Source organism: Amblyomma mixtum, chromosome 3 (genome assembly GCF_055824585.1).
Source record: "Amblyomma mixtum isolate Tamu chromosome 3, ASM5582458v1, whole genome shotgun sequence".
In the NCBI taxonomy this organism is placed as follows: Eukaryota; Metazoa; Arthropoda; class Arachnida; order Ixodida; family Ixodidae; genus Amblyomma; species Amblyomma mixtum.
This window is the reverse complement of record NC_143014.1, coordinates 208,838,366-208,861,647: the sequence shown is the minus strand read 5'-3', so window position 1 is coordinate 208,861,647 and position 23,282 is coordinate 208,838,366. Positions and strand designations below refer to the sequence as shown.

The 23,282-nt window shown below is 45.8% G+C and overlaps 2 protein-coding genes, 1 long non-coding RNA gene and 1 pseudogene across 3 annotated transcripts; 3 read left to right on the top strand and 1 right to left on the bottom strand.

The window, feature by feature from the left end:
• Window positions 1-435: 435 nt before the first annotated feature.
• LOC149353492 (uncharacterized) lies at window positions 436-2,052 on the top strand (annotated as a pseudogene).
• A 1,918-nt stretch (window positions 2,053-3,970) lies between these two features.
• LOC149353491 (uncharacterized) lies at window positions 3,971-5,020 on the top strand. The gene has a single exon (XM_089577359.1). It carries the CDS (start codon window positions 4,049-4,051, stop codon window positions 4,682-4,684), a length of 636 nt encoding a protein of 211 aa, XP_089433485.1. The 5' UTR covers window positions 3,971-4,048; the 3' UTR covers window positions 4,685-5,020.
• Window positions 5,021-5,349: 329 nt separating this feature from the next.
• Window positions 5,350-8,879, bottom strand: LOC149353490 (uncharacterized). The gene is made up of 3 exons (XM_089582599.1): window positions 8,339-8,879; window positions 7,384-7,586; window positions 5,350-7,223 (listed from the first exon to the last, which is right to left on the bottom strand). Exons 1-3 carry the CDS (start codon window positions 8,870-8,872, stop codon window positions 6,746-6,748), a joined length of 1,215 nt encoding a protein of 404 aa, XP_089438725.1. The 5' UTR covers window positions 8,873-8,879; the 3' UTR covers window positions 5,350-6,745.
• A 3,070-nt stretch (window positions 8,880-11,949) lies between these two features.
• LOC149353489 (uncharacterized) lies at window positions 11,950-19,819 on the top strand. Its single transcript, XR_016290996.1, has 3 exons — window positions 11,950-12,137; window positions 13,559-14,188; window positions 17,287-19,819. It is a non-coding gene; the product is annotated as an uncharacterized LOC149353489 (long non-coding RNA).
• Window positions 19,820-23,282: the final 3,463 nt, after the last annotated feature.

Here is a 23,282-nt window from a genome sequence, read left to right as displayed (position 1 = left end):
AGAGCGTGCGGACGGCGGCGTCGGCTGCCTCATTTCCGTGGACGCCTTGGTGACCTGGAGCCCAAACGATAGATCGGTGCGCGGGATCCGAGTCTCGGCTACAGTTTTGGTAAATGCGATAAGCTAGGGGAGTAACCCACCCTTGCGTGACGTTTCGACAAGCCCCTCGTGAGTCGGTGATTATGTATTTGGAGGAGGTGTCAGAGGCTGCCAAAGCGATGGCAACCTCTTCTGCGTGAATTGCTGACTGGGCCTTGAAAGTAAGGGCGTCTACTGTTTTACCCTCGTGGACGACCGCGGCCGTGTACCATCCCCTGGAGTCCGGGCCGGACGCGTCCACGTAGAAGACTCCTGGTTTGCTCCGAAAATGGCGGTCCAAGGCTTCCGCCCGCGCCAGGCGCCTGCCATTATGATCCTATAACATCCACATAAACGATAAACGATAACATCCTCGATAAACGAGGAGTGGGCGCCGCGGCCACCACGTGCGCGTCTGCATCGAAGCTTTCGCACTCGGCGGAACGCTTGAAGAACCTAAAGGCAAGTGACCGCGGTTATGGCCTGACTGACATTGACCTTCTCTCGTGTGCCGTTGCCGAAAGCTGTGCGTGTAAAGCGTGCGGTGGCGACATTCAGCTTGTTGAAGACGCTGCACGAAAAGGAGTTGCTTGCACGTTTTCCCTGCAGTGTGTAAAGTGCTCCTCAGCGCACCGGTTCAAGACATCGAGACGGACAACATCGGGCCTTTACGAAGTCAATGTGAGGATTGTTTATGCATTGCGATGCATAGGAAAAGGAGCAGCTGCCGGGACTACGTTGTGTGCGATGCTCAACTTGCCAAAACCACCCACAAAATTTTCGCGGTACAATGATGAACTATTGAATCATGTTACCGCCGCCGCGGAAAGATCAATGGAATGCGCAGCTAAAGAAGCAAAGGACCTCAATGACGGAGATACTGATATCGCTGTTGCTCTTGACGGAAGCTGGCAGAAGCGAGGGCACACCTCAAATAATGGCATAGTGTCAGCAACCAGTGTTGACTCTGGCAAGGTCATTGATGTGGAAATAATGACGAAACATTGCGCAATGTGCATATCGAAAGCCACCTCTCGTGCCGACCTAGACAAGCGCATCATTGCCAACGGAACTATGAAGGTTCAAGTGGAGGGATGGAGACCGAAGGAGCTTTGCGTATATTTCAAAGGAGCAAGCAACTACACGGTGTTCGGTACACTAAGTATTTAGGAGACGGGGACAGCAAAGGCTTCCTTGCTGTGCAAGCAGCAAAGCCATATGGAGACCATGTTGAAGTTTCAAAGCTAGAGTGCATTGGCCACGTTCAAAAAAGGATGGGGACCCGGTTTCGAAGACTTAAAAAAGAAAACAAAGGAAACAAGCTGCCCGACGGAAAAGTTATCTCTGGCCGAGGACGCGAGTGATCAACAAACTTCAGACATATTATGGCTTGGCCATTAGGAGACATGTTGGCAGCTTGGACGACATGCGGAAGGCCGTATATGGGGCACCTATTTTCATATGGCCTCCACTGATGCTCATCCTTCCCATGGCCTGTGTCCAAAGGGTCCTGACACGTGGTGCCGGTTCAACAAGAGCGAGATGAATGGAGAACCTTACATCCACAAGGATTCCCTCCCGGCAGCGGTCCTTGAAGCAGTGAAGCCGGTGTTTCAGCAGCTCTCAAAGCCTGAGCTTCTCCGAAAATGTCTTCATGGAAAAACACAGAACGCGAATGAGGCGTTCAACAACGTTGTATGGGAGCGTGCTCCGAAAAATGTCTTTCTTGGTCTCAAGACGCTGAAAATAGCGACAATGGATGCTGTGCTAACTTTCAATGATGGCAGCATTGCTCGAGCCGAGATTCTGAGGTCATTCGGAGTTTCTCCAGGACGGTTTACAGTCCAATGGTTGCGCGAAGCTGACCGGCGGCGACTGTACTTTGCAGAGAGGGCTACACGACTGGTCACTAAGGAGGCCCGGAAAACAAGGCAGCTAGCGCAGAAAAGAAGTGTTGATGATGGAGGGGACTAGACCCTTTGCAAAACTTCAGGCAACATTGTACCACAGTCTGGCACCACTGTGCACCGTCCGCCATGGAAGGATAGGTGTTCGGATCGTCTATCTGTCGATGCTCAGTGACCTGCTTTATAGTTGCGTTTAAATTGTTATTTTTTGCCGCAACAGGTCCGTCGATGCTTTAATAACGTGTGTCAAATCTCTGCCACGAATGTGATTCAACATGCCAACTCACTGCTGCGTTCCGATGTGTAATCAATGCGGTTATGTCGACAAGGACGGACGAAAGGTACGTGTACTACATGCGTGTCTTTGTAGCGTTGATGCTTGTCGGTTTAAAGCGTAGCATGCGCGCTCTATTAGACAGCTTTACAGAACCTCCGTATGTATTGCGGCATTTCACAGAGTTTCCAGTTTCAATCGGCAGAAAGCCGCGTTCTATACAAACTAAGCGCCGAACGGCAAGACGCGCGCGTCATCCAGGTGACACGATTTACTTCTGCGATTTGTTCTTCGCTCACACGTTTATGGAGTCTACACCTGCATCCTTTAGGTTAAACGAAACACCATAGGCTACGCATTCTTGTAAAACAGGGAGAACTACGACGGACGAGGACACGGAACGAGTGCTCGATCGTCCCCTGACCTTCGTGTTCTTTTCCGTCGATCTTGCGCTGTTTTTGCAAGAACGCGTGACCCTAGCTAGATGTGTGCGATCTGCGGAGTACCGGTCCGCGGCACAGATCTCCCGACGATCTAAGTACGGCGTCTTACGCCGGCGTGCTTTACAGCAGACTATCTCCTGCTACAAATTCCTTTAAGACTAGTGTGATGTGTGAAAGGTGTTTGGCTGACACTGGTTCTTTAATTTCGTCTTCAGAAATTTGCAGTGTGCGGTGGCTTGCAAGTGTTGTACTTTGTGTTGATGAAAAGACAAGTGCACATTCTCAACTGAGCCTTTTATTTGCAGGTTTCATTCCACAGATTTCCTGCAGATGAAGGAATGAAGAAAAGGTGGTTAGTGGCCATCAAGAGAGATGAAGGGATACTCTTCAAGGTGTCGAAGGCAACTAAAGTGTACTCAAAACATTTCACTGATTCAGACTTTTGGGTAAGTGTGGCCAGTGGTTTGCGGTTACTGCATCAGACAGCCGTGCCATCTGTCTTTCCATTCAGTAAACCAAAAACATCAAGGAAACCGCCAAGACAACGTACCGGGTGCCCACATCCTGCCAAGCGGCAGCGAAAGGCTGCAAAGCAGAATGATGCACAAGATAATGTCCACAATGAGAATGATGTGTCACCATTGGCTGCATATCCCAGTGTGAATTCTACAGAGCGGCAGAGCAGGAGCCCACTGCAAGAAGTTTGTCTCCCAAACATTGCTTTAAATCATGCACAGGAAAATTCCGACAATGAAAATGGCACTCCACCTAAAGAACTACCAAGCACAAGCCCACTGCAGGAAGTTATACCCATAAACATTACTGCATTTCAAGAACTGCAAGCACAGCTTGCAGCAAGCAAGGAAAGAGAGGCCAGTCTGCAAGCAGAGCTTGAAGCATGCAAAATCAGTTGCATAAGTCTTGAAAACAAGCTACAAGACTCCGAGCTAAAGCTCCAGTTGAAAACACAGGAGCTAAACCTTGTTCGAAATGAGCTGATAAGCTCGCAAAAAAAAATAGAACAACTCAGACAGGATGCTATGTCCTTTGGAGTTGAAAAATTTGAAGAGCGAGATGATGACTTCCAGTTCTACACCGGACTACCAAACTACGACTGCTTCAACACTCTCCTTAAGCTATTGAACCCTGGAGAAAAAGGGGAAAATATGAAATGACGAGATGGAACCCATCAGTCAGATGACTACTGTGGCCGACCACGAAAGTTGACTGTACAAAACGTGCTATTTCTTGTGCTCGTAAAACTAAGACTTAATCTTTTTCACAAGCATCTGGGGCATCTATTCAACATCTCAGTCAGCACAGTGTCGCGTATCTTTTCTGCATGGATGGACTTTATGTACCTGCAGCTCGCACGATTACCAATATGGCAATCACGAGAAGCCATCAACCGAAGCATGCCAGAGGCATTTGAAAGGCATGCTGCCACACGTGTGTTGCTTGATGCGACTGAGATACGTTGCAATGTGCCGACATCGTTTGTGACACAGTCCGAGCTGTATTCTCACTACAAATCCACACACACATTCAAGGGGCTTATTGGAGTGTCTCCTAATGGGTTTGTAACCTTTGTCTCTGAGCTGTTCACTGGCTGCACGTCAGACAGAGAGTGTGTGATTAAGAGTGGCTTCCTGGACTTGGAATTCGACAAAGGCGACATAGTCATGGCCGACAAGGGTTTCCGAATCGAAGACCTTTTGCAGGAAGTCGGCGTAAAGCTCAACTTGCCACCCTTTTTGCGGGGTAACCAGTTCACTGCAGAAGAAGTCGGGAAGACCCAAGAAATTGCTGCACTTCGCATTCATGTCGAGAGAAGGATTCAGCGTATCAAAAGTTATCACATTTTTGATCGACCCTTGCCAATTTCACTGGCTCCATTAGCCAATCAGATGTGGACTGTCTGTGCAATTATGAGCAACCTTCAAGGACCACTTCTGCGACAGTATGGTGATGCTGAAGATTGAATGCTACTCTTGTTTCACTATTTTGTGATGTTTGCACATAAAATATTATCCCCACGTGTATGGCAAGTCTGCCTCGTGCATTCACATTCTACTTATGTTGCACTTCAACCCTACTATGCGTGTGTAGGTTCCTCCAGAGCCCTCTGCTTTAAGAGCTAATTAGAAAAATGCATGACAGAAAATGAGGACAGCACAGCACAAATGTTCTAGATGTGCAGTGTGTTTCGGATGCGGTGAGGCAGAAACTCTAGAACACTTGCTCCTTCGCTGCACTGTGTTTGCTGATGCCCGTCGCGACATGCTTGCGGCCTACAGGGCGCTGGGCATTCTCCCAGACGCTCTTTTAACGCTATTGTGGCCGCAGGGCAGTGCACGCACCCGTGAGCGAGCAATGGTGAGCCTCTGTGAATTCCTCGAGCTTGACGTCCCGCCTGTTCTCCGCCAGGTAGTGACCTGCAGTGACCGAACGCTCCGCGTGTGCTACCTCGGGACGATGAACAGCTGGATGCCCCCACTCTAGCTGTTTTTGTGCTTTGCGTCGTGCGCGTGATTGTACTGTGACCTACCAGATGTTCACGCATGTGCGACTTGTATATATATTTATATTTATCATGTATATATGTAAATAGATTTATTGACAGTGTACCCCTTCCCCTATCCTTTCTACTATCCCCTCCCCTCTTTCTTTTCACTTCCACACACTGCCTGCTATCCTTTATTTCCGCTGCCCCAGCTCAGGTGCTTCCAGCCGCGATAGCAGATGCCGGGGTAGCAAAAATTCTTTGGCCTTCCATATTAAATGCATAAATAAAGCCACTACTACTACTACAAATGTTCTAAATGCTGTTTATCTGCCAAATTGCGGAAACAGAGGCATGCCACCACGACAACAAAACATTGCACAGCCACGATACTGCATATCTATAACCTGTGAAATTTGACACCTGAACTTTTTCAGTTGAGGCAGCTTTCAGGCATTAAAAAAAATGGTATTTTTATTTTGAACGCTCATCCATTCATCTCTATATGACAACAGCTTTGTACATGGCTTTTCTGAATTTGAGAACCAATATCGAGAAAAACGTACTAACAAGGCATGCATAGAAACAACAGTACTTTGAGAGATAGGAAGATGGAATTTGGCAATGAGGGCAAGTTTGATACCCTAACTGATATCGGGAAGAAATAGCATATGGATTGAACATGTAGTGCAAAGGTCACATAACAGCATGAACTCGAAGAGAAGGCAAATGTAACAGGGTGGCAGATGAGATTAGGAAGTTGCAGGGATAAGGCGGCCACAGCTGGTACAGAAAAAAAATTCAGCAGAGAGACTTCAAACTGCTCATGTGTAAGGCTTAAGCAGGGGTGTGCGAATGTTCGAAATTTTGAAGAGAATATTTTAGCTCGGTTGGTATTCAATTCAAGAAATCAATATTTGGAGATTACTCAATACATCAAGATTACGCGAATATTCGAACATTACCGAATATTAAAAAGTGTTCAGTTGTTCGGCAGCAATCGAATACAGCAGACTCATTGCAATCCTGAAGAGACTGCAAACCCGGATGAATTAGCCGAATTCCTGCAGCAGTCTTGTGTCAACTTACATTGTTCATTTTTTTTAGTATGACTAATTTAGGCAGGGCGGGATCACATGCTTGCCAGTCAAAGGGTATACATGTCTGTGCAATTTTAGTTTAATTTTGTTTGCAAATGCCTTGTGCAATTCTGAAATAAAGAAGAACAATGTTAGCTTATTTTTCCATTTTTTTTTCTTCTCATCAAGCAAACATTCGATTCGAAGGCATTTTTTCTGCCTATTCAAAGTTGGTTCGCAATCGAGGAATTCAATATTCGCACACCCCTACCAGTAAGGCTTTTGCCTTAATAATTGCAGGCAAATGGAAGAGGTGTTTTGTCTGCAGTGGATATGACTAGGCTGATAAGTTTTAACGATAACATTTTTCTGATGCCACAGTAATAATGCACATAAAATATTGTCCAATTCTGCGGCTAATAAATGTTTTGGGCATCGGCTGGTCAAGGTACAAGGCTACCTCACAGACTACTTTCCAAATAAGGAAGCAATGTTGAAAAGTAAAAGTCTCGCAGCTTTACCCACATTGCTTGCCATTCACTTTCGTCCACCCTAATCCTTTCCACCAGAATGAAATCCTTGCTGAAAACAACGAAGTCTCCCCAGTTCAGACCTGCTACACCCATTTGTCCGATTATCTGAGCATAGTAAATGTGGTCCCTCTTCAACATGGGACCCCTATCACTCAGCTCAGAGCAAAATTCATGCCTAGCAAGCTCCTTGCCCTTGGTGTCTCGTAGCGAGTATGGGCACTTGATTTCAACGACACCATAGGTGCCTTCAATCGGATCGAATACTATTCTATCCGGTGAGGCACCAAGCCACGGAAAGGCGGGATTGACGAACAGTCCACAAGAGCTGACAGTTGCATCACGTCCCGCAGATCTCAGGACTTCTTCGTACCGCTTGGCTGCGGCTGCCTCATTGGTGATTCCATACCTGCGAGTAACACAGAATACTGGGCAATCATTTAAGTTTACATGGCACACACTGGAAAGCATGTAGTCTCACGGAGGAGCTCGATACTGCAGAACTTGATGTACATACCATGAGGTAGATAACAAAATAAATGTTCTTTACACAGCTGGCATTAACTTACTTTATGGCGGGAACTCTGGAGAGGTCCCTGCTCGCAGTAATGGATTCCAAGCCTTTTGTAGTCCACTGTTGTCTTGACAGTACAACACCAAAGTTCGAAGCAGTCAACCGGAGGCCTCGCTGCTTTTGCCATGTTGTGCTCTTGGACTGCTGCCTCGTATCTCTTTCAAGCTGAGCCGACAAACTAGTCGTGGTGCAGATCTCCTACAAATTGTACAAAGGGGGGACATAAATAGAATTATTGCCCTGCTACACATGTTCCACAGAAGCACAGAACATTACGAAAATAAACAAAATAAGCAGCCAGCCTTCTTTGCCCCAGTCCAATTCCAATCAAGCTGACCTCTCTAAAAAATCACTGCCTCTCCCCACTGAGAGAAACAGAAAAGAGGAGGCAGCTCTGAATTTCATTGCTTTCGTCACTTCACCAAGAAGCAAAATTTAGGTTTTCAACATGATTAGCTTTCTCAAGCAGCACAGAGGTAAGAACAGCTACAGTGAATTTTGGACAGTTAGCAAAGGGCACTTCAATGCAAATCAGCAGCACACATAGATACTTGTAGAAAGTAAAGAGGATAAAGTGCTAGTTGCAGTTCGACTTGTTATTCACAAGAATGCATCATAATTTTATAGGATCAAAATCAGGATAACTGATTACAGCTTGGGCCCTCACAACAGTGAAAAAGACAAAAAAGAAAAGGAAAGTCAACACAGTACCATGTGGCCTTACTTTTTGTTAGCCATTCTATTTTGCAATGCCACATTGTTGAGGTATACATTTAAATGCACAAGTACGTAAAGGCTAAGAAACAACCACAAAATCTGAAATATACTTTTGTCGCAGCAACGCAGTGATGCTCTTAAATTATCGATTTCACTGGCTCATCTTTCACTTTTCAGACTAATCATATTTAGCTTTTGTGATGCTGCTGTGATAACAATGCATCTGAGCATACCTCGAGGATCCTGTTTCCCTTCTGGTGAGAAGGCACGGTCCAAGCACTGGCATTCTGAAAGAAGTTCAGGTCGGGAATGGCACTTGGGACCCCTGAATGCACAGCAGAAATTCCAGCTGTATGAACTGTGAAGCCATGTGGATGGAGGGCCTGCTGGTATGCCAGTGGTGACGATGCAGGTGCAGGACCATATTTTGTTTCTTTGGATGGTTGGTTGGGTGTCAGCAGTAGTGCTTGGGCGAATTCATCTTCTGGATTCAGCCGGAGCAGTGATCTAGCGAACTCCTCTTTGGCCGCTTCTTGCTGTTCCACAGTGCGGGGGCAGCGCCTCCGCTCTTTTGGTTTTGCAATCTTGGCAACGCTAACACCACCTTTCCTCACGCTCCGCCAATCAACAGTCTGAATAGAGCACCCTTGGATGTTGGAACCTCGTGGCACCCTCCACTGTTGAGGCAAATCTGTTGCTGATAACTCTTGTGGAGCCTCGGTAAACCCTTTGCTTTGTAGTAGAGCTACTGTTCGCAACATTCCCATCAAATGATTGCACACTAGCTTCCCTGCTGGGCATTCACAGCTACCATTAACAATTTCTCCATTCTGGCTGACGGCAGCAATTATACTGTAGGGTGATGAGTTCTTTTTTTTGCTTCTATAGCATGATGCTTTGATGAAAAGCAGCCCGTCTCTGAAAATGCAAACGTTTGGCGAATTAGTGCAAGAAATTTTCTCGTCAGACTACACATACAAGCTTACAGTATGCTGCAACATGCCAAGAATGACACCTGCATTCACTTGGGTACCTGGCACTTACCAAAGGAGTTTGTTATTCTACTACAACAGTGTTAAAGCGCTGTGATTATCTCAGAAGTGTTGACATGAAGACAGAAACTAAATACATCGAGGCGACGCTGGTTTCTCCTTTCTAAATCGCGTTTCAAGGTCTAATAAGCACAGAGTACATTCAAAGGAAGCCAGCTGGGAGTGCATTTCTTGAGAAATGCTGCAGTGAATCTCGCAGCACTCTTCATGAAACATCAAAATGCCAATCTACCACAGCTGGCTGTCATGCAGACTCGCCGTCGATTTTACCGCGAAGTGTAAACAAATAGCTTTTGGAATCGGCTACACTTGTTGCTGCGATGGCAGTGGCGTGCATATATGACCGCCGTCCCAAGTATCCGTACACTAGTACCCGCGTTCGAACCCGACCGTGGCGGCCCCGTTTCGATGGAGGCGAAATGATAGAGGTACTACGTGTGCTGTGCGATGTCAGTGCACGTTAAAGAACCCTAGGTGGTCGAAGTTATCCGAAGCCCTTTACGAAGGCGTCCCTCATAGCCTGAGTCGCTTTGGGTGGTCAAATTTCCCCATAAACAAAACCTACGCATGTACTACGGCGCAAGAAGCGCTGCCAACGCGTCGCTCTCGATGGCTACATGAAGCGCGTCAGTAACGAGTGGGCGCTTTTAACAGTGGAAAGACACTTCAATGGCAGCGAGGAACTTTTCAGGAACAAGTTTTGACGAGCTCAGTTCATTTGCATGCTCAGGCGATGGCACGAATACGTACCCCCCCCCCCCCCCCTCCCATCAGCGGAACGCAGGCTTCTTGTGCCGGAAGAAAGCGAATAACTTAGGAAATACATCGTCAGCTAGTCATGAACACTGTTCTAGACACTCACAGGCATATACTCACCTTATTTTAGAACTGTTTGTCTGCAAGGACGAGGCGATCACATAAGACTCGGCGCTGAAGTTGTAACTTCGGTCCAAGCAGCGTTCTGTGGCTGACCAGCTCGAATAAAATGCAGTCAGCCTCATCTCGTTCAAAGGCGGCACAACGCTGAGGTCGTTTTCCCATCCTGTGATGGGAAAGACTACGTTTCTCGCCATATGTGTTCACTTGGATGCGATTAAAAACGATTGCAGCTCAAGCACGCGCACAGCAGAACCATCGGAACGACGTAGGAGCGGTGGCTTGCTAGCGTAGGGCGATCCTTCACCATGGCGGCGTGGTAAGGTTGCCAGACTTGGTGAGAAAATTTACGGGGTTTCGCAATATTGCAATAAAGCTCTTTCTTCCACTTCAAAGCCAATTATCTCAAAACACCAAATTTTGCTGCATTTTACCCTTTTTTTAAGAAACTACAGGCGCAAGGGAGATAAAATTTTCCAGACATTGAGCAAACATTACAGATAGTCTACTGAACTAGGATTATAAATATTATTGCAGACGATTTTTATTTACAGGCTATTTGCTGCAGATTATGGCTCTAAAATTTGGTGGGTCCAGTAAAGAAAAGATAACAAAAAACTAACCTTTAAAAAGAAATTATCCTAGTTCAGTAACACTATCTAACATTGCTGATGTTCTAACCCCAGCAGATCATGAGAAAAATGTCACGAACATAGCCTAAAATACATGGCAAGAATAGGACCTACCCTGTCCCCTTAAAAGGCGCAGTGGGAAAGACAGCTGTTCTCCAGAAACACAACGCACCTCCTATAGCTACCCTCGACCACTTACACCGTGCCCTCGAGTACTCCACTGCCGCTGTCCAGAAGCGCCAACCGCCACCCAAGCACTTTCAACCTTTATAAAAATTCTGCCGTGTGCGTGAAGCCTCGGCTCAGAGTAAAAAAAAGCATTCGTCCGACTAAAAGCATAAAAGTAATCACTAGCGGCTCATACAACTGCTTTCGCAGAATTGTCCCATGAGATGCCTGATCATCCCTTGTTTTTTGTCACAATTTTTATAACTAGTTTCAAGCATGAAAGAAAAAAAAAAAGACGCGCTCGTGCACTTCTCCAACAGAGAGGTTGTGCCAGTGCTGGGCTCGTACACCTCTCCAACAGAGATGTTGTGGGAGTACTGGGTGGACCACCTAGCACACTGCATGGAAGTTGCATGGCACGCCTTCCCCAAGAATTCACCCCAAACGATGCCGAGCGCCAGGCCGGGGGAATGCTTGTACCCATTGTATCACCGGTGGGTAACCGGCGGCACTGGGGATTTGAACCCCGTACCTCCCGCATGCGAAGCGGACGCTCTACCACTAGGCCACCGCTGCGGTAATGGACGTCTTCTAATTAGACGGTATATCAAGTTCCACAAATTACCAACTTCTGAATGTTGGATCACCTATAATTCGTCTGAATGCAACGCAATATATATGTAAAACGGCAGCGTAGCTTCTCTAAAAAAGCCGATCAAGGTCCATGGCCCGTATGTCAAAACACGGTGGAACATGCGTTGCGTCAGCGGCCCCTGGTTAATTGTGACGTAATTAATTTTGGCGGAAGTGACGCAGAAAAGTGGCGCGGGTTATGAAATGTTATTCTGAGCGTGCAGTGTTCGCACTCCAGAGTCACCCCCTCTCGTAGACTGCTTGCTGTCTTTGAGCACACACCAGCCTTTTCGCTCTCTCAATTGTCTCCCAAGCATATGTATGACAGAGCGCAGCTGACACCATTTTTACAAATTTAACGATCCTCTTTCGGAAGGGCGTCAACAGGGCCTAATTTGAACGCAAAATCAAGCAGCGATCTTTCGACAGCAGCGCCGTCTTGCGTCTGGCCGATTTCTCCGCCATGCTGGCTTGGGTGGTCGCCGCTGGAATACAGGCAGCGAGTACTCGCCGCGCTGTTCAGCTTGATCCGAGTGTTGATTTCTGCATTATTTTGACCTGCAAAGTGTTGCACTGTATGCAGTGAGCAACTGTGATCAAAATGGCCCGTGCTTCGGCGAGCGGCGACGCGGATGTTTCCCTGCAAGTTGTGCCGAAAATCGACATTGGAGGTGAGTGTTCCGATCCGGTGTGTGCTTCTACGCAAGTGTTCGCTATTTATTTAACGGCTTTCTGGTATCTATTATGGAGACATTTGTCAATGCGAGCACGAAATTTTCTGAGCGCTTCTATGTTGTAGTTATAAAAGAAAAACCGCTCCGGTCAGAGCTAACAGCAGTGTTGCTGTCAAGCGCTCAAGCGGTCTGCTCTGCGTTGCGTCGGTGACACAAACAGGTTGCAACTGCGTTCGACCGCGCCTTTCACCATATTTTCCCTCTGCGCTGCCCTGAAAAACGGTACTTTCTGTAGTGCTACATGAAGAAGGCACCGCTGGAGCGCATAAGCGTGCAGATGTATGCGAGTGTGCGGCCGCGCTCTTCGGAGCGCCAGCGCATCCGTCGGCGCCGCGCGTCGAAGCAGTGTCGCAGGAACAGAGGAAACTGGATGTGGAGCTTCGCGTCGTCTGACATTTCGCTAAACTCGGAAAAAGATGTAATAGATTGACATCTGGCCTTCGAACGCGATGTAGTTTATACACTCGAAATTGGTGCACCTGCTGTGACAGTCCTTGAGGGGCATATCTGCTTGGTCTGTCTCGGGTGCGGTCGCTGCTTAATGCCGAAAGAGCGAGAAAGCGCGTGCGTGTGGGCACTGCGTGCCTGCTGATTGCACGTCCCTAATAGGCACATTTTTTTTAAACAGTCGTCACTTTGCATTATGGCATCAGTTGAAAACAGTATTTGGTCGAAGCATGAGGTGTCACGATGCAAGGTGGACACGTCAAAGCTGCAACCTTCAGATTTTTGTCCTGCTGGTTTATCGGATATTTATTGCAAGCAAACGGCTAGCATTTGTGCAATGCATCATGGTTTTCAAGTACTGTCAAATAGTTATGTTTACAGTGCCGTCGTTTTTATGTATTCAATCGCCAGTGTCGGCAGTTATAACAGGTTTCACGTAACCCGCAGTGCTGCTGTATCATTTCCCCGAATTATTAAGTTTTCATTTTGCAGGGGTCACAGCCGACACATATCTTAGCGAAATCAGCAGTAGGTGCTCGCGTGTAAGGTTTATGTGAAAGGAAGATGCCCAGCTTTACTAGCAAGAATAGAAATAATGTCAATGGTCACACTAAGTCGAGCTGTTTCTTGTTAAGTAAGGTTTCTTAATTTTCTTACCTGTCATAATTGTAAAATGTTACCTTTACAATACAATGCATTGCTGCAATCAGTGCACAATGCTCTGCCCAGTAAGTAATTCTAGTTGCCTTAAAGATACCTGTGTGGAACACTCACACAGAACAGTCACCATTCACAGCACTGTTTAATATGCACTGCAGGAGAACGCTTCGGACTGCTTTGACTGACTGTATGCGCCTAAGTGTTGCAATTTTATCTTGCTTCAATATTTTCTACCGTCGTTTTTTTTGCAGGAAGCAAAGAATATAAGCACCCGAGTGCAATTGAATAATGGCACGATGACATGAAGAAGTGGCCACAAGTTCAGATGCCACATATTGTGTATTACTTGGTGGAACAAAAGGCATGTGACCTTAAACAAATGAATTCATTCTGCAGCATGGAATCATATACGTATCTGCAGAGTGGATGGGTTGGCACAGTTCTTGTGCACGAAATTGATGACTGTACTACCCTTCTGAAATGCCAAGTGCAAGCATCCCAGTCAGTGAGAACAATTCATGACGCGTGGGCACGTTGCAAAAAATCAGGGGAGGTGGTAAACTCAGGATGCACGTGCATGGCTGGAAGAGGAAAAGTGTGCAGCCATGTCGGAGCATTGCTCTGGAAGATAGACCATGCAGTGTCGGCTGGTCTAACTGGAGAGTCATGCACCGACAGATGTGCTGCATGGAATCGAGGCACCAAAAGGAGTATGGAGCCAGCACCCCTTGTGAAAATCAATTTTAAGGCCCAAAGAAGAACAATTGATGATGAACCATCGCCAAGAAAGCTGCCATCTGTTCCAGACTTCTGTGCAAATGACGATGAACTGACAGAGTTCTACAGGGAATGCCTATATCAGGGGTTGGTGAATCTTCCTGGTGAGCAGTCTATCTTTTTTTATCATTGTGCATCATACAGTACCAATTAATGTCTATGGTAGAGAGAGGGTGTGGTAGATGGTCCTTGGCGATCACAAAATGAACAAGGGAGGGGAAAACCTCAGGTTGCTTGAGCCAACGTTTCGACAAGGGGACTTGTCTTCGTCTGGGCAAAGCGTTCATCATTGGCAGGGATTAAATAGGGCCTTCGCTCCGAGGAGGAAGGCCCCGGGGGTGGGGAAGGAAAGTGGTGTGAGAGGGGATGCGTGTCAGGAAGGGGAGGGAGGTGAACCTTGATTCGTTAAGCTGCAATAGTGGAAAAACTTATATCTGGGGGGGTGTGTAATGAACAAAGGCTTTGAAAGGGCTGCGACGGGGGGGAGGCGCTGTAGGACCTGAAAAACTTAGATAAGAGGATTAGTCAGCATGGTACAGGGAAATGAGAAGAAGGCAAACAACATAGGCTGGCACTGGAAGGAGGGGCATTTCCAAGGAAGGACAAGGCAGGGGGGGGAATGGCTCGAGTTCAGAGAAAGCCAAAAGGTGGGGCGGAGGGGGGTAACAGGAATGTCATGGTTTCCGAGAACGGATAGTAGGGGGTTAGGAGAAAAAAAAAAGTTGAACAAAGGGAGAGGGTGAGAAGGCCGGAAATGGGGTGGAAGATATGACGTGGGAAGAGTGCGAGAGCGATAATATACTTATGCGAGGTTCTAGGAAATGGTCTGACCGCGTGCAAGACATTTGTTAATTTAAAATTATGCTAACCCTGGAATGTACCTGAGAGATTCCAGGTTTCCTCTGGACATGTTAATCCCTGTTGGTTGCAGTGTTTTAAATTTGTGGATTAGGAATGCTTCTCTGTATTTTCTGTCCCTAGTCGATTTGAAGCCTGACTGAAGAATGAACAATTTGAGTTCGTCGAATTTGTGATGGCGTTGATTAAAATGGGTCGACACTGCCTTCTGTTCATTCCGTGTTGTGTCAGCCCGGTGCCCGTTTAATCTGGCACTCATTGTTTGCCCGGTTTCTCCGATATATTGTTTATGGCAGAAGGAGCACTGGAGCATGTAGATAATATTGGACGATGTGCAGTCAAAACTGGTCTTTATATAGAAACTGAAATCGCTTGCCGTACTTTTAACCGTAGTGTCCCTTTGTAAATGTTTGCATGTCTTGCATCTAGGTCAAGAGCATGAAGTTACTGTCGGTGGTGGTTTCTTACCGAGCCTAGCATGCACCAGAATGTCCTTCAGGTTTGTGTTGCGTCTGTATGTTACCCTTGGTGCATCGGGAAATATTTTCTTGAGACGGTCGTTACCAGTTAAAATGGGGTGGTATTTCCGCAGGATATTGTTTATGTTTGGAAGCGCATTTGAGTATTTAGTTATAAGTGCAGGAGGTCGTTGACTGTTAGCTTTTGTTCGTTTTTTAAGAACTACATCTCGTTTCAAAGTGGTTGCTCGTTGGAACGCATTATTAAGGGTTGTCTGTGGATGGTTTCTGATGATTAGTGTGTTTTTTAGCGAGTGGAGGTGTTTCAGGTAGTCGTCGTCGTCGCTACATATTCTTCTTAGTCTCGTTGCCTGTCCTACGAATATACCTTGTTTGCAGTGTCTTGGATGATGGCTAGTGAAATCTAAGTTTTGTTGTCGGTCAGTAGGCTTCGTGTAAAGTGTGGTTTTGAGCTTGCTATTTTCTAAATGGACAGTGGTGTCAAGGAAATTGACTTGCGTTTTCGAGGAGTTGAAGGTGAATTTAATGCTGGAGTGGCATGAATTGAAATGTGTGACGAATGCGTTCAGGGTCTCTGCCCCATGCTCCCATATCATGAAAATGTCGTCTATGTAATGCAGGTGTATAAGTGGTTTTTTTAGAAATGAATTTAGAAGTTTAGATTCTAGTAGCCCCATAAAAATGTTCGCGTAGGTGGGTGCGAAGGGAGTGCCCATGCTTGTTCCAAATACTTGAAGGTAGTAAGAAGAATCGAATTCAAAGTAGTTGAGTGTTAGTACCAATTCAAGTAGCGTGAGGTACACTTCAGTTTCGTGCGGGTGAGGACTTTGAGTTAGAATTTTGGAGAGTGCGTCGATACCTTCATTGATGGGAATATTTGTGTACAAAGCGACGACGTCAAGTGTGACAAGTATGCTATCTGCTGGGATAATGGAAGCGTCATTCAGAGACTCTATTATGCGGAGAAAGTGCTGTGTATCCTCGACAAAGGAAGGGAGGTGGGTGGGAATATCTGCAAGATAGTTGTTCAGGAAAATTGATAGGTTCTCTGTGGGCGTGTTATTGTTTGAAACAATAGGTCTGCCGGGCATATCTGCGGTAAACAAGTCTTCTGCGGAAACCTTATGGATTTTGGGAAGTAGGTAAAAGCGTCCTGCCTGTTTGTCTAGTGAGATATAATTACACCCTCTCTGAATGCAGCAATGGCAGTGCCACGTTAAAATTGTAGCACACTGTGGAATTTTTTAACGAACCTGACCTAGCCTTTCCTAGTTTGCCAACAGAATCACAAAGGCCTGCAATGCTGCAATACAGGTGTCGTATACAGTACATGCCTGCTGTAACCCAAAAAGGCTGTTCTGGTGAGGTCATCATGGTGAGCTCAGTGTAGCATAACTGTGTCCCCAACTTATACCTGTGCAACACAACCTCCTCTCAGCGAGTGAACCTGCCACAAAGGTCCGACCTACACAGGAGTACATACTCAAGGAAAGGCACTTATGTGGATAACATCAAACAGGTGGCTAGCCATGTATTTCACGTGTCAAAGTAGAGCTGTAATGATAATTCACCAAATGCTCGATAGCAGTGGCAGCACTAAGATCAAGAGTGGCACCTACGCTAAATAATGAATGGGCTATCAAACAGGCATCATGATTTTCCTGTGTAGAGCTAATGTAGATGATGAATGCATTGTATCATGCTAGCATAAAGACAGCAAAACAAAGATAAATCTGTCAAGGATAGCAGTGAATTCAGCAGAACACACTGATGAGGTGGTGCAAGCCATGGAAGAACTTTGGCCTACCACTGGTAGGCCATGATTTATATGGTATGTGTTCTATCATTTGTGTTTTCCATTTCAGGCACGTTGTTCCATGCACGTTGTTCCGACAACCTGAACCAGATGTTGCCGCCACACCTGCTGCTGTCCAACATGGATCACATTTCAGTATTGACGCCTTGCCGGGAGCTTGTGGGGCATGCAGTGCTTTTTATGAAAAATACGTCGCACTTTCTGATCGTGCAGTGGCTGCACTTGAGGCTGCTACAAGGGATCAGAGCAACCACCTGTGGCATAGTTCAAGACGGCTACGCATTACGGCATCTAACATAAAAAGAATACCAAAGCGTGAAGGAACGCCAAATATAAAAGCACTGCAGGCACTCACATCCCCTAAGTTTCATGGAAATGCTGCTACACAGCATGGACTGCAACATGCAAAAGTGGCCCGCCGCCAGTTTGCTGCAGACTACAATGTAGCTGTTTCCATTCATGGGACACATGTTTTCAAAAGCAAGCCTTGGTTATCTGCCACACCAGATGGTGTTATTGACACACATGATGCAATTTTAGAAATTAAATGCTCGTTCTTGGAAGACTGTACAGAGTTAATCCACAGTGGAAAATATGATGTTAAAAAAAACAATGGGGACTACATTCTTTGCGAAAATGGACCTAATGGTTACTATGCACAGACACAGTTCACTATGCTGTGTACTGAAAAGAGCCTTTGCTTCTTTTATGTATGGTCGTTAAAATCTGCTGTGCTTGTGAAGGTTCCATTCAGTGAAGCTTACATCAAAAAAGTGATGCCAAGACTTGAGAAGTTTTATTTTTCATGCATGCTGCCACATCTTGAAGAACTGAATAAGAAGGGGAACCTGGATCTGTCACTCTACAGTCAGCTGACAGAAAAGTGAATTTAACTGCGTTTTTTTTTTCGCATTCAAAAGGTTTGCTGTTTGCATGCCCCTGCTAAGTTATTTAAGAGGATGTATTGCAGTCCATGCTTCATGACCTAAAGAGACAGAGTGCAATGCTCAGCTGAAAAGTAACGTGAGGAAAGCTTCAGTTCAGGTTTGGTTTGTTGGAGTTTAACGTCCCGAAGCAACTCAGGCTATGAGGGATGCCGCAGTGAAGGGCTCCAGAAATTTCAACCACCTGGGGTTCTTTAACGTGCACTGACATCGCACAGCACACGGGCCTCTAGAATTTCCCCTTCATCGAAATTCAGCCGCCGCGGCTGGGATCGAACCCGCGTCTTTCGGGTCAGCAGTCGAGCACCATAACCACTGAACCACCACGGCGAAGCAGTTCACAGTTGAGGAAAGGAGCAACAGTTAAACTAACTTATGTAGACACGCATTGGAAGTAGTAAAGCAATATGACCATCTGGGACAAGTAGTGACCGTTGACCCAGGTCACGTGAAAGAGCTTGCTGGAATAAATTCTTCGGATAACTTTCCCAGGTGCACTCAAGTTATCAACATCAACTTACAGATATGCTTTAAAAGAAAAGTGGCATTTCAATCCTGTCAATGCTCACCAAGAAACAGTACTTTCTTGTGCAGAGAAAGAGGATAAGAGCAACCTTATAAGTAGCAAGAGAAAGTCTTCTAGTAGGAAACAATCTTGAGTTAATATTAGCATGAATCAAGAGGAAAACAGACGTGTGCAACATCTGATGTGGCAGTTCAATAAAGGCTTGCTGGGTACGAGAGTGAATTCCAAGGGGAGGAAGAGGTAGTTGAGAACAACAGATAGCCAAGTGGATAGATACAATTAGGGAGATTGCTAGTATTAAGTGGACTTGCGTGGTCCAGGGCTGGGATAATGGAGAGTTACGGGAGACATTTGTTTCGAAATGGATGTAATTTGGCTTATTACAATGGCATTGATGCAAAAAAGCCAGATGCTTTGAATGTAGCATTTTATTGAAGTTCAAAGTCTGCAGGTATCTGCTCATTAATTCACTTTTTCATGCGTGCTAACTGCTGTCGGCAATCAGAGGGGCCTTAAAATTACATAATCCTGCACAAACAAGGACCATCATGTCGATAGACTTTTTGCACTTAATGCTCAGGTTGGAACTGAAGATCCTGTAGTTCTTGATTCTATTAATGGCCCTTTCGACATGAATTCTCACTGATGCGATTCGTCGTGTTGCTGTTACCTCCTCTTCAGAAAGTTGCTCTTTCCCTGAAATGTAGAAAAAATGGTATGTGTACATTACGTGAACATTTACAGCCTAGCCAAAAGCAAGGACAATAGCCCAATTCATAGCTGTTTAGCTCTCAACTCTTGGCTGCTAACAACACCTGCTACAAGATTTGCATTTGTCAAAATTCAAGGCAACTGTTAACAAGGCATTGTTACTTCAGCAGTTTGAAGAGAATTTTCCTGTTTTATATGTTCATAAAAGACACCTCAGTGATGCAAAATTATATAGTGCACCCATGGTTTTGACGAAAATCAAGCAAGTGGATATTTGTACTCTGCCTAGGCTTGTACTGCTTTTTCCAGATTGCATACATAGACGTATTTATTCCCTTTTTTATGACTGAAAATTATCATTTGTACCAATAAAGCAAACAAGGATGTTCCATTCACCTTTAGTGAAAGCTGGTATGTTCATCTTGATTCCCTGGGCCTCCAAGTAAGGGTCCAACGTGAAACCCCGCAACACAGTCAAGTTGTTTACAGAACTTGACTGTGTTGCGGGCTTTGTATTGGCTGTAAGTTTGTGCCCTAGCTTTTTCCTTTCTTGGCCTGTGGAGTGAAACTTCAGTACAGTCAAGGATGCATCGGGTGTTTCCATAGCCATTTTTGATGAATGACTTAGGCATGCTGCTTAGTACCCGAGATTTTGGGAGCCACTTCACAAAATATTTCATCATTGTGTTCAGAGACTCAAGCACACGGTTGAATATTCTGCAGACACATGATGCTGAAATGGAAAACCTCCATGCAAGGTCCTTGTACAAAAGGCCAAGCCGAAGACGCATAAGGGTTAAGAGCAGCTGATCTTCCAACAAGAGATGTGTGCGTGGTAGCAAGCTTCGCTCAAGGCCAGAAAGAATCTCCTCAAATACAGCCTCAGAAACACCTGTATAAAATAATATGTCAGATGCTGACATCTTTGACCTCACAGAAGTATGTAGAGAGCTTGACCTGTGTGGCAAGCCATACGTATGGTCTGTAACGACCCTGTCCTCCCACTGTGTAACTGCGTCTTGTTTGCATACCTGGAAAAGAGTGAAATCTGCTTAAAACCACATCAGTTTGCCTCGGAAAGCACACAGTGACATGAAAAGAAAATTTGTTATGCTTAGCTGCAGAAAAAAATTAAAGACCTCACAGTAGCGCAGCCAGCACAGAATCCGCACTTTAAGTCTTCGGGAAAAAAAGAAGTATAAAGCTAATACTTCGCAGAACAATATAGCTTTAATGTTTTTGCAAATGCTCAAAGCCAATCGGGACATTCAATGAAGCTTCTATGAACTGATTGCAAAGATAGGTGTTCCTTTACTATGAAAATAGTCGCCTGCAAAATGGCTTCTTCCAGAGCTAACTGTGGTCTTGATTGCTCAATAAGCTGTGTGCACAAAAACAAGGATGGTAGAAAAGCACCCCACAACAGTGCCAATACCTGGACTAATACTTTAAGCAGCAAGCCTCTGAGTGAGTTGGTCTGGTCAGCACTGCATGAAAGAGTGACAGTGTGTTAGGTTGTGTGCCGTATCCATATCAATGAAAGAGAAATCATAGCCTGAAATACATTTGTATCTGTGCAGAAGTATGTGGGTTAAGGTGAGCAGTGCTATTTAAATAATGAGATTCTCACATGTTCTTCGTCGGTCTGTGTTCCAGTAGTGATCAGTGGCATGACGGTCACACGGAACTGTTTTGGCACAGCAGGGCCACGAATTTCTTGTGGTGGTGCCGCATTTCCCTCGCCACCAATGGTGTTGCACTGAAAGTAGATTTCAATAAAACAAACATGTCATTAAAAGAAACCTGGAGTGGATGCAAGAGACATCTCACACAGTGAAAAGTATTACCTTCAAAGCGGCAGCATTGCATCCATCATGTGCTGATGAAAAATTTGGCATGAATGCCAGCAGGTTATGACAAACCAGAGAATATTCTGCACATGACAGGCCATGTGCAGGCTTTCGGTTTAATAGCAAAGAAAACAGTTCTACATACATCATTGATGCTTGTCCTAGGGGCAGGAGCTGCGCACTGTGGGACTCCTGCCACGGTCACAACTGTGGTGTTGCACTGCAAGCAGAATGAGAAAAACATGTTTATAAAAAAAGCACATTAAAAGTATGGCGAGTCTCTCAAAATGCAATTAAGGCAGAACTTCAAAATACTCAAGACGCAGCCACTACTTGGCAGTGGAAATTTGCTGAGGCATGCATGCCAACAGGTTATGCTAAGTAAGAGCTCAGCATGCTGTATGCAACACGAGTTAATCATAGAGGAATAGTGCTATGTACATAATTACTGTTCCATGTGGAAGGGGAAGCGTTTCCGCACTCTGGTAGTCCTGCTGTGGGTGCAGCTGTGTTGTCACACTGGAAATGTATAAAAAGGTTACACACGTTAAGGGCGAAAAGTTTATTTACTCAGTGCAAGAAACACTGCAAGGCAGCAGTTCAAAAGTTCAACAATGCAACCACCATTTGATAGCGGAAGGTTGCTGATGCGTGCAGGTAGGCAGGTTATTCTGAGTCACAGGGCACAGCATACTGTGTCTGCCATGGGGTTCATCAAAGAAGAGGAATTAGGGGATGCATGAATTGCTACATACATCATCATTGCTGACTGTGCAAGGCGGAATTTCTCCACACTTCGGTAGTCCTGTTGTGGGCGCAGCTGTCAAGTCACACTGGAAATGTATAGAAAGATGTAGTTATCAGTGAAAAAGATTTACTGAAACAACGGGAGTCTGCAAGACAGCAGTTCAGGACTTCCAAAATCCAGTCGCCATTTAGCAAAAGAAAATAGCTGACGCGTGTATGTCAGCAAGTTATTCTGAGCCACAAGACTCGGCCACCATGGTTCTGTGTGCTGTGTCCAGCTCAGGTGTTTGTGAGGAAAGAATACAGAGTTACGCACATCACTGCTGTTCGTGCAAGGGGAAACACCTCCACATGAAGGCAGGCGTGTAGTGGTCGCAGCCATGATGTCGAACTGCGGGTGTATGAACACAAGCATATTGCTGCAGAAATGTGTATTTAAATGACGTCAGTCCCAGTTACGGCAGTGCAAATGTACTGATGTGTGCATGCCAGCAGGTTGTTGCAGGTCTAGCAGAATGGCACACACTGTGTAGGTTAGCAGAGAACGGTGCTTGGTATCCACAAATTCCAGCAGAGTAACAAACAGCAAGGCGCTCTATGTTCGAGTAATGAATGTTGCACAGACTGCATTTACGAAATATGTTACAAGAATGATGAAACACCTTCAAACTGTGCTCACTAACACCCACTTGCAAGAAACGGCAGTCTAGTGTCAATAAAGAGCGATATCTACTGCTACTGTTCTCCAGGCGCCTAGTGGCGTATACATGCCGCAGTGGCTCACTGGTTATCGTGCTCTGAGCAACTGCTGACCTGAAAGACGCGGGTTCGAACCCGGCCGTTGCGTTCGCATTCCATGGAGGCGAAATGCTGGAGGAACGCGCGTACTGTACACGTTAAAGAACCCCAGGTGGCCGAAATTATCCAAAGCCCTCCACTTACGGCATGGCGTCCCTCATATCCTGAGTCGCTTTGGGACATGAAACCCCATAAACAAGCCAAACTATGCAGGCGATCGGCAAGTAAGTCAGCCTGGCAAGGTTTTGTCCAAAAAGAAAATGTAAGCGAGAATGCAGATAGTCGAGCATTGCGAGGTGGGACTAATAAAACGATAGTGGGTGGAATTCAACCTAGAACTTGACGCAGACATTGTAAGCTTCGGTATGAGAGCTGGTGCGAGTCCAAAAATAACTTTGTAAGGCAGACAAACACTTCTGTGACTATGCACAAACATGATTGTAGCCGGGCAACGTCAACGCGTTGAAAC

Coding starts and splice junctions, on each gene's coding strand:
- LOC149353491 (XM_089577359.1), top strand. CDS start 4,049: ATGGACTTTATGTACCTGCAGCTCGCACGATTACCAATATGGCAATCA.
- LOC149353490 (XM_089582599.1), bottom strand. CDS start 8,872: ATGGGAATGTTGCGAACAGTAGCTCTACTACAAAGCAAAGGGTTTACC. Junction 7,587..8,338: donor AGGGAAACAGGATCCTCGAG/GTATGCTCAGAT, acceptor TACAATTTGTAG/GAGATCTGCACCACGACTAG. Junction 7,224..7,383: donor TCCAGAGTTCCCGCCATAAA/GTAAGTTAATGC, acceptor TGTTACTCGCAG/GTATGGAATCACCAATGAGG.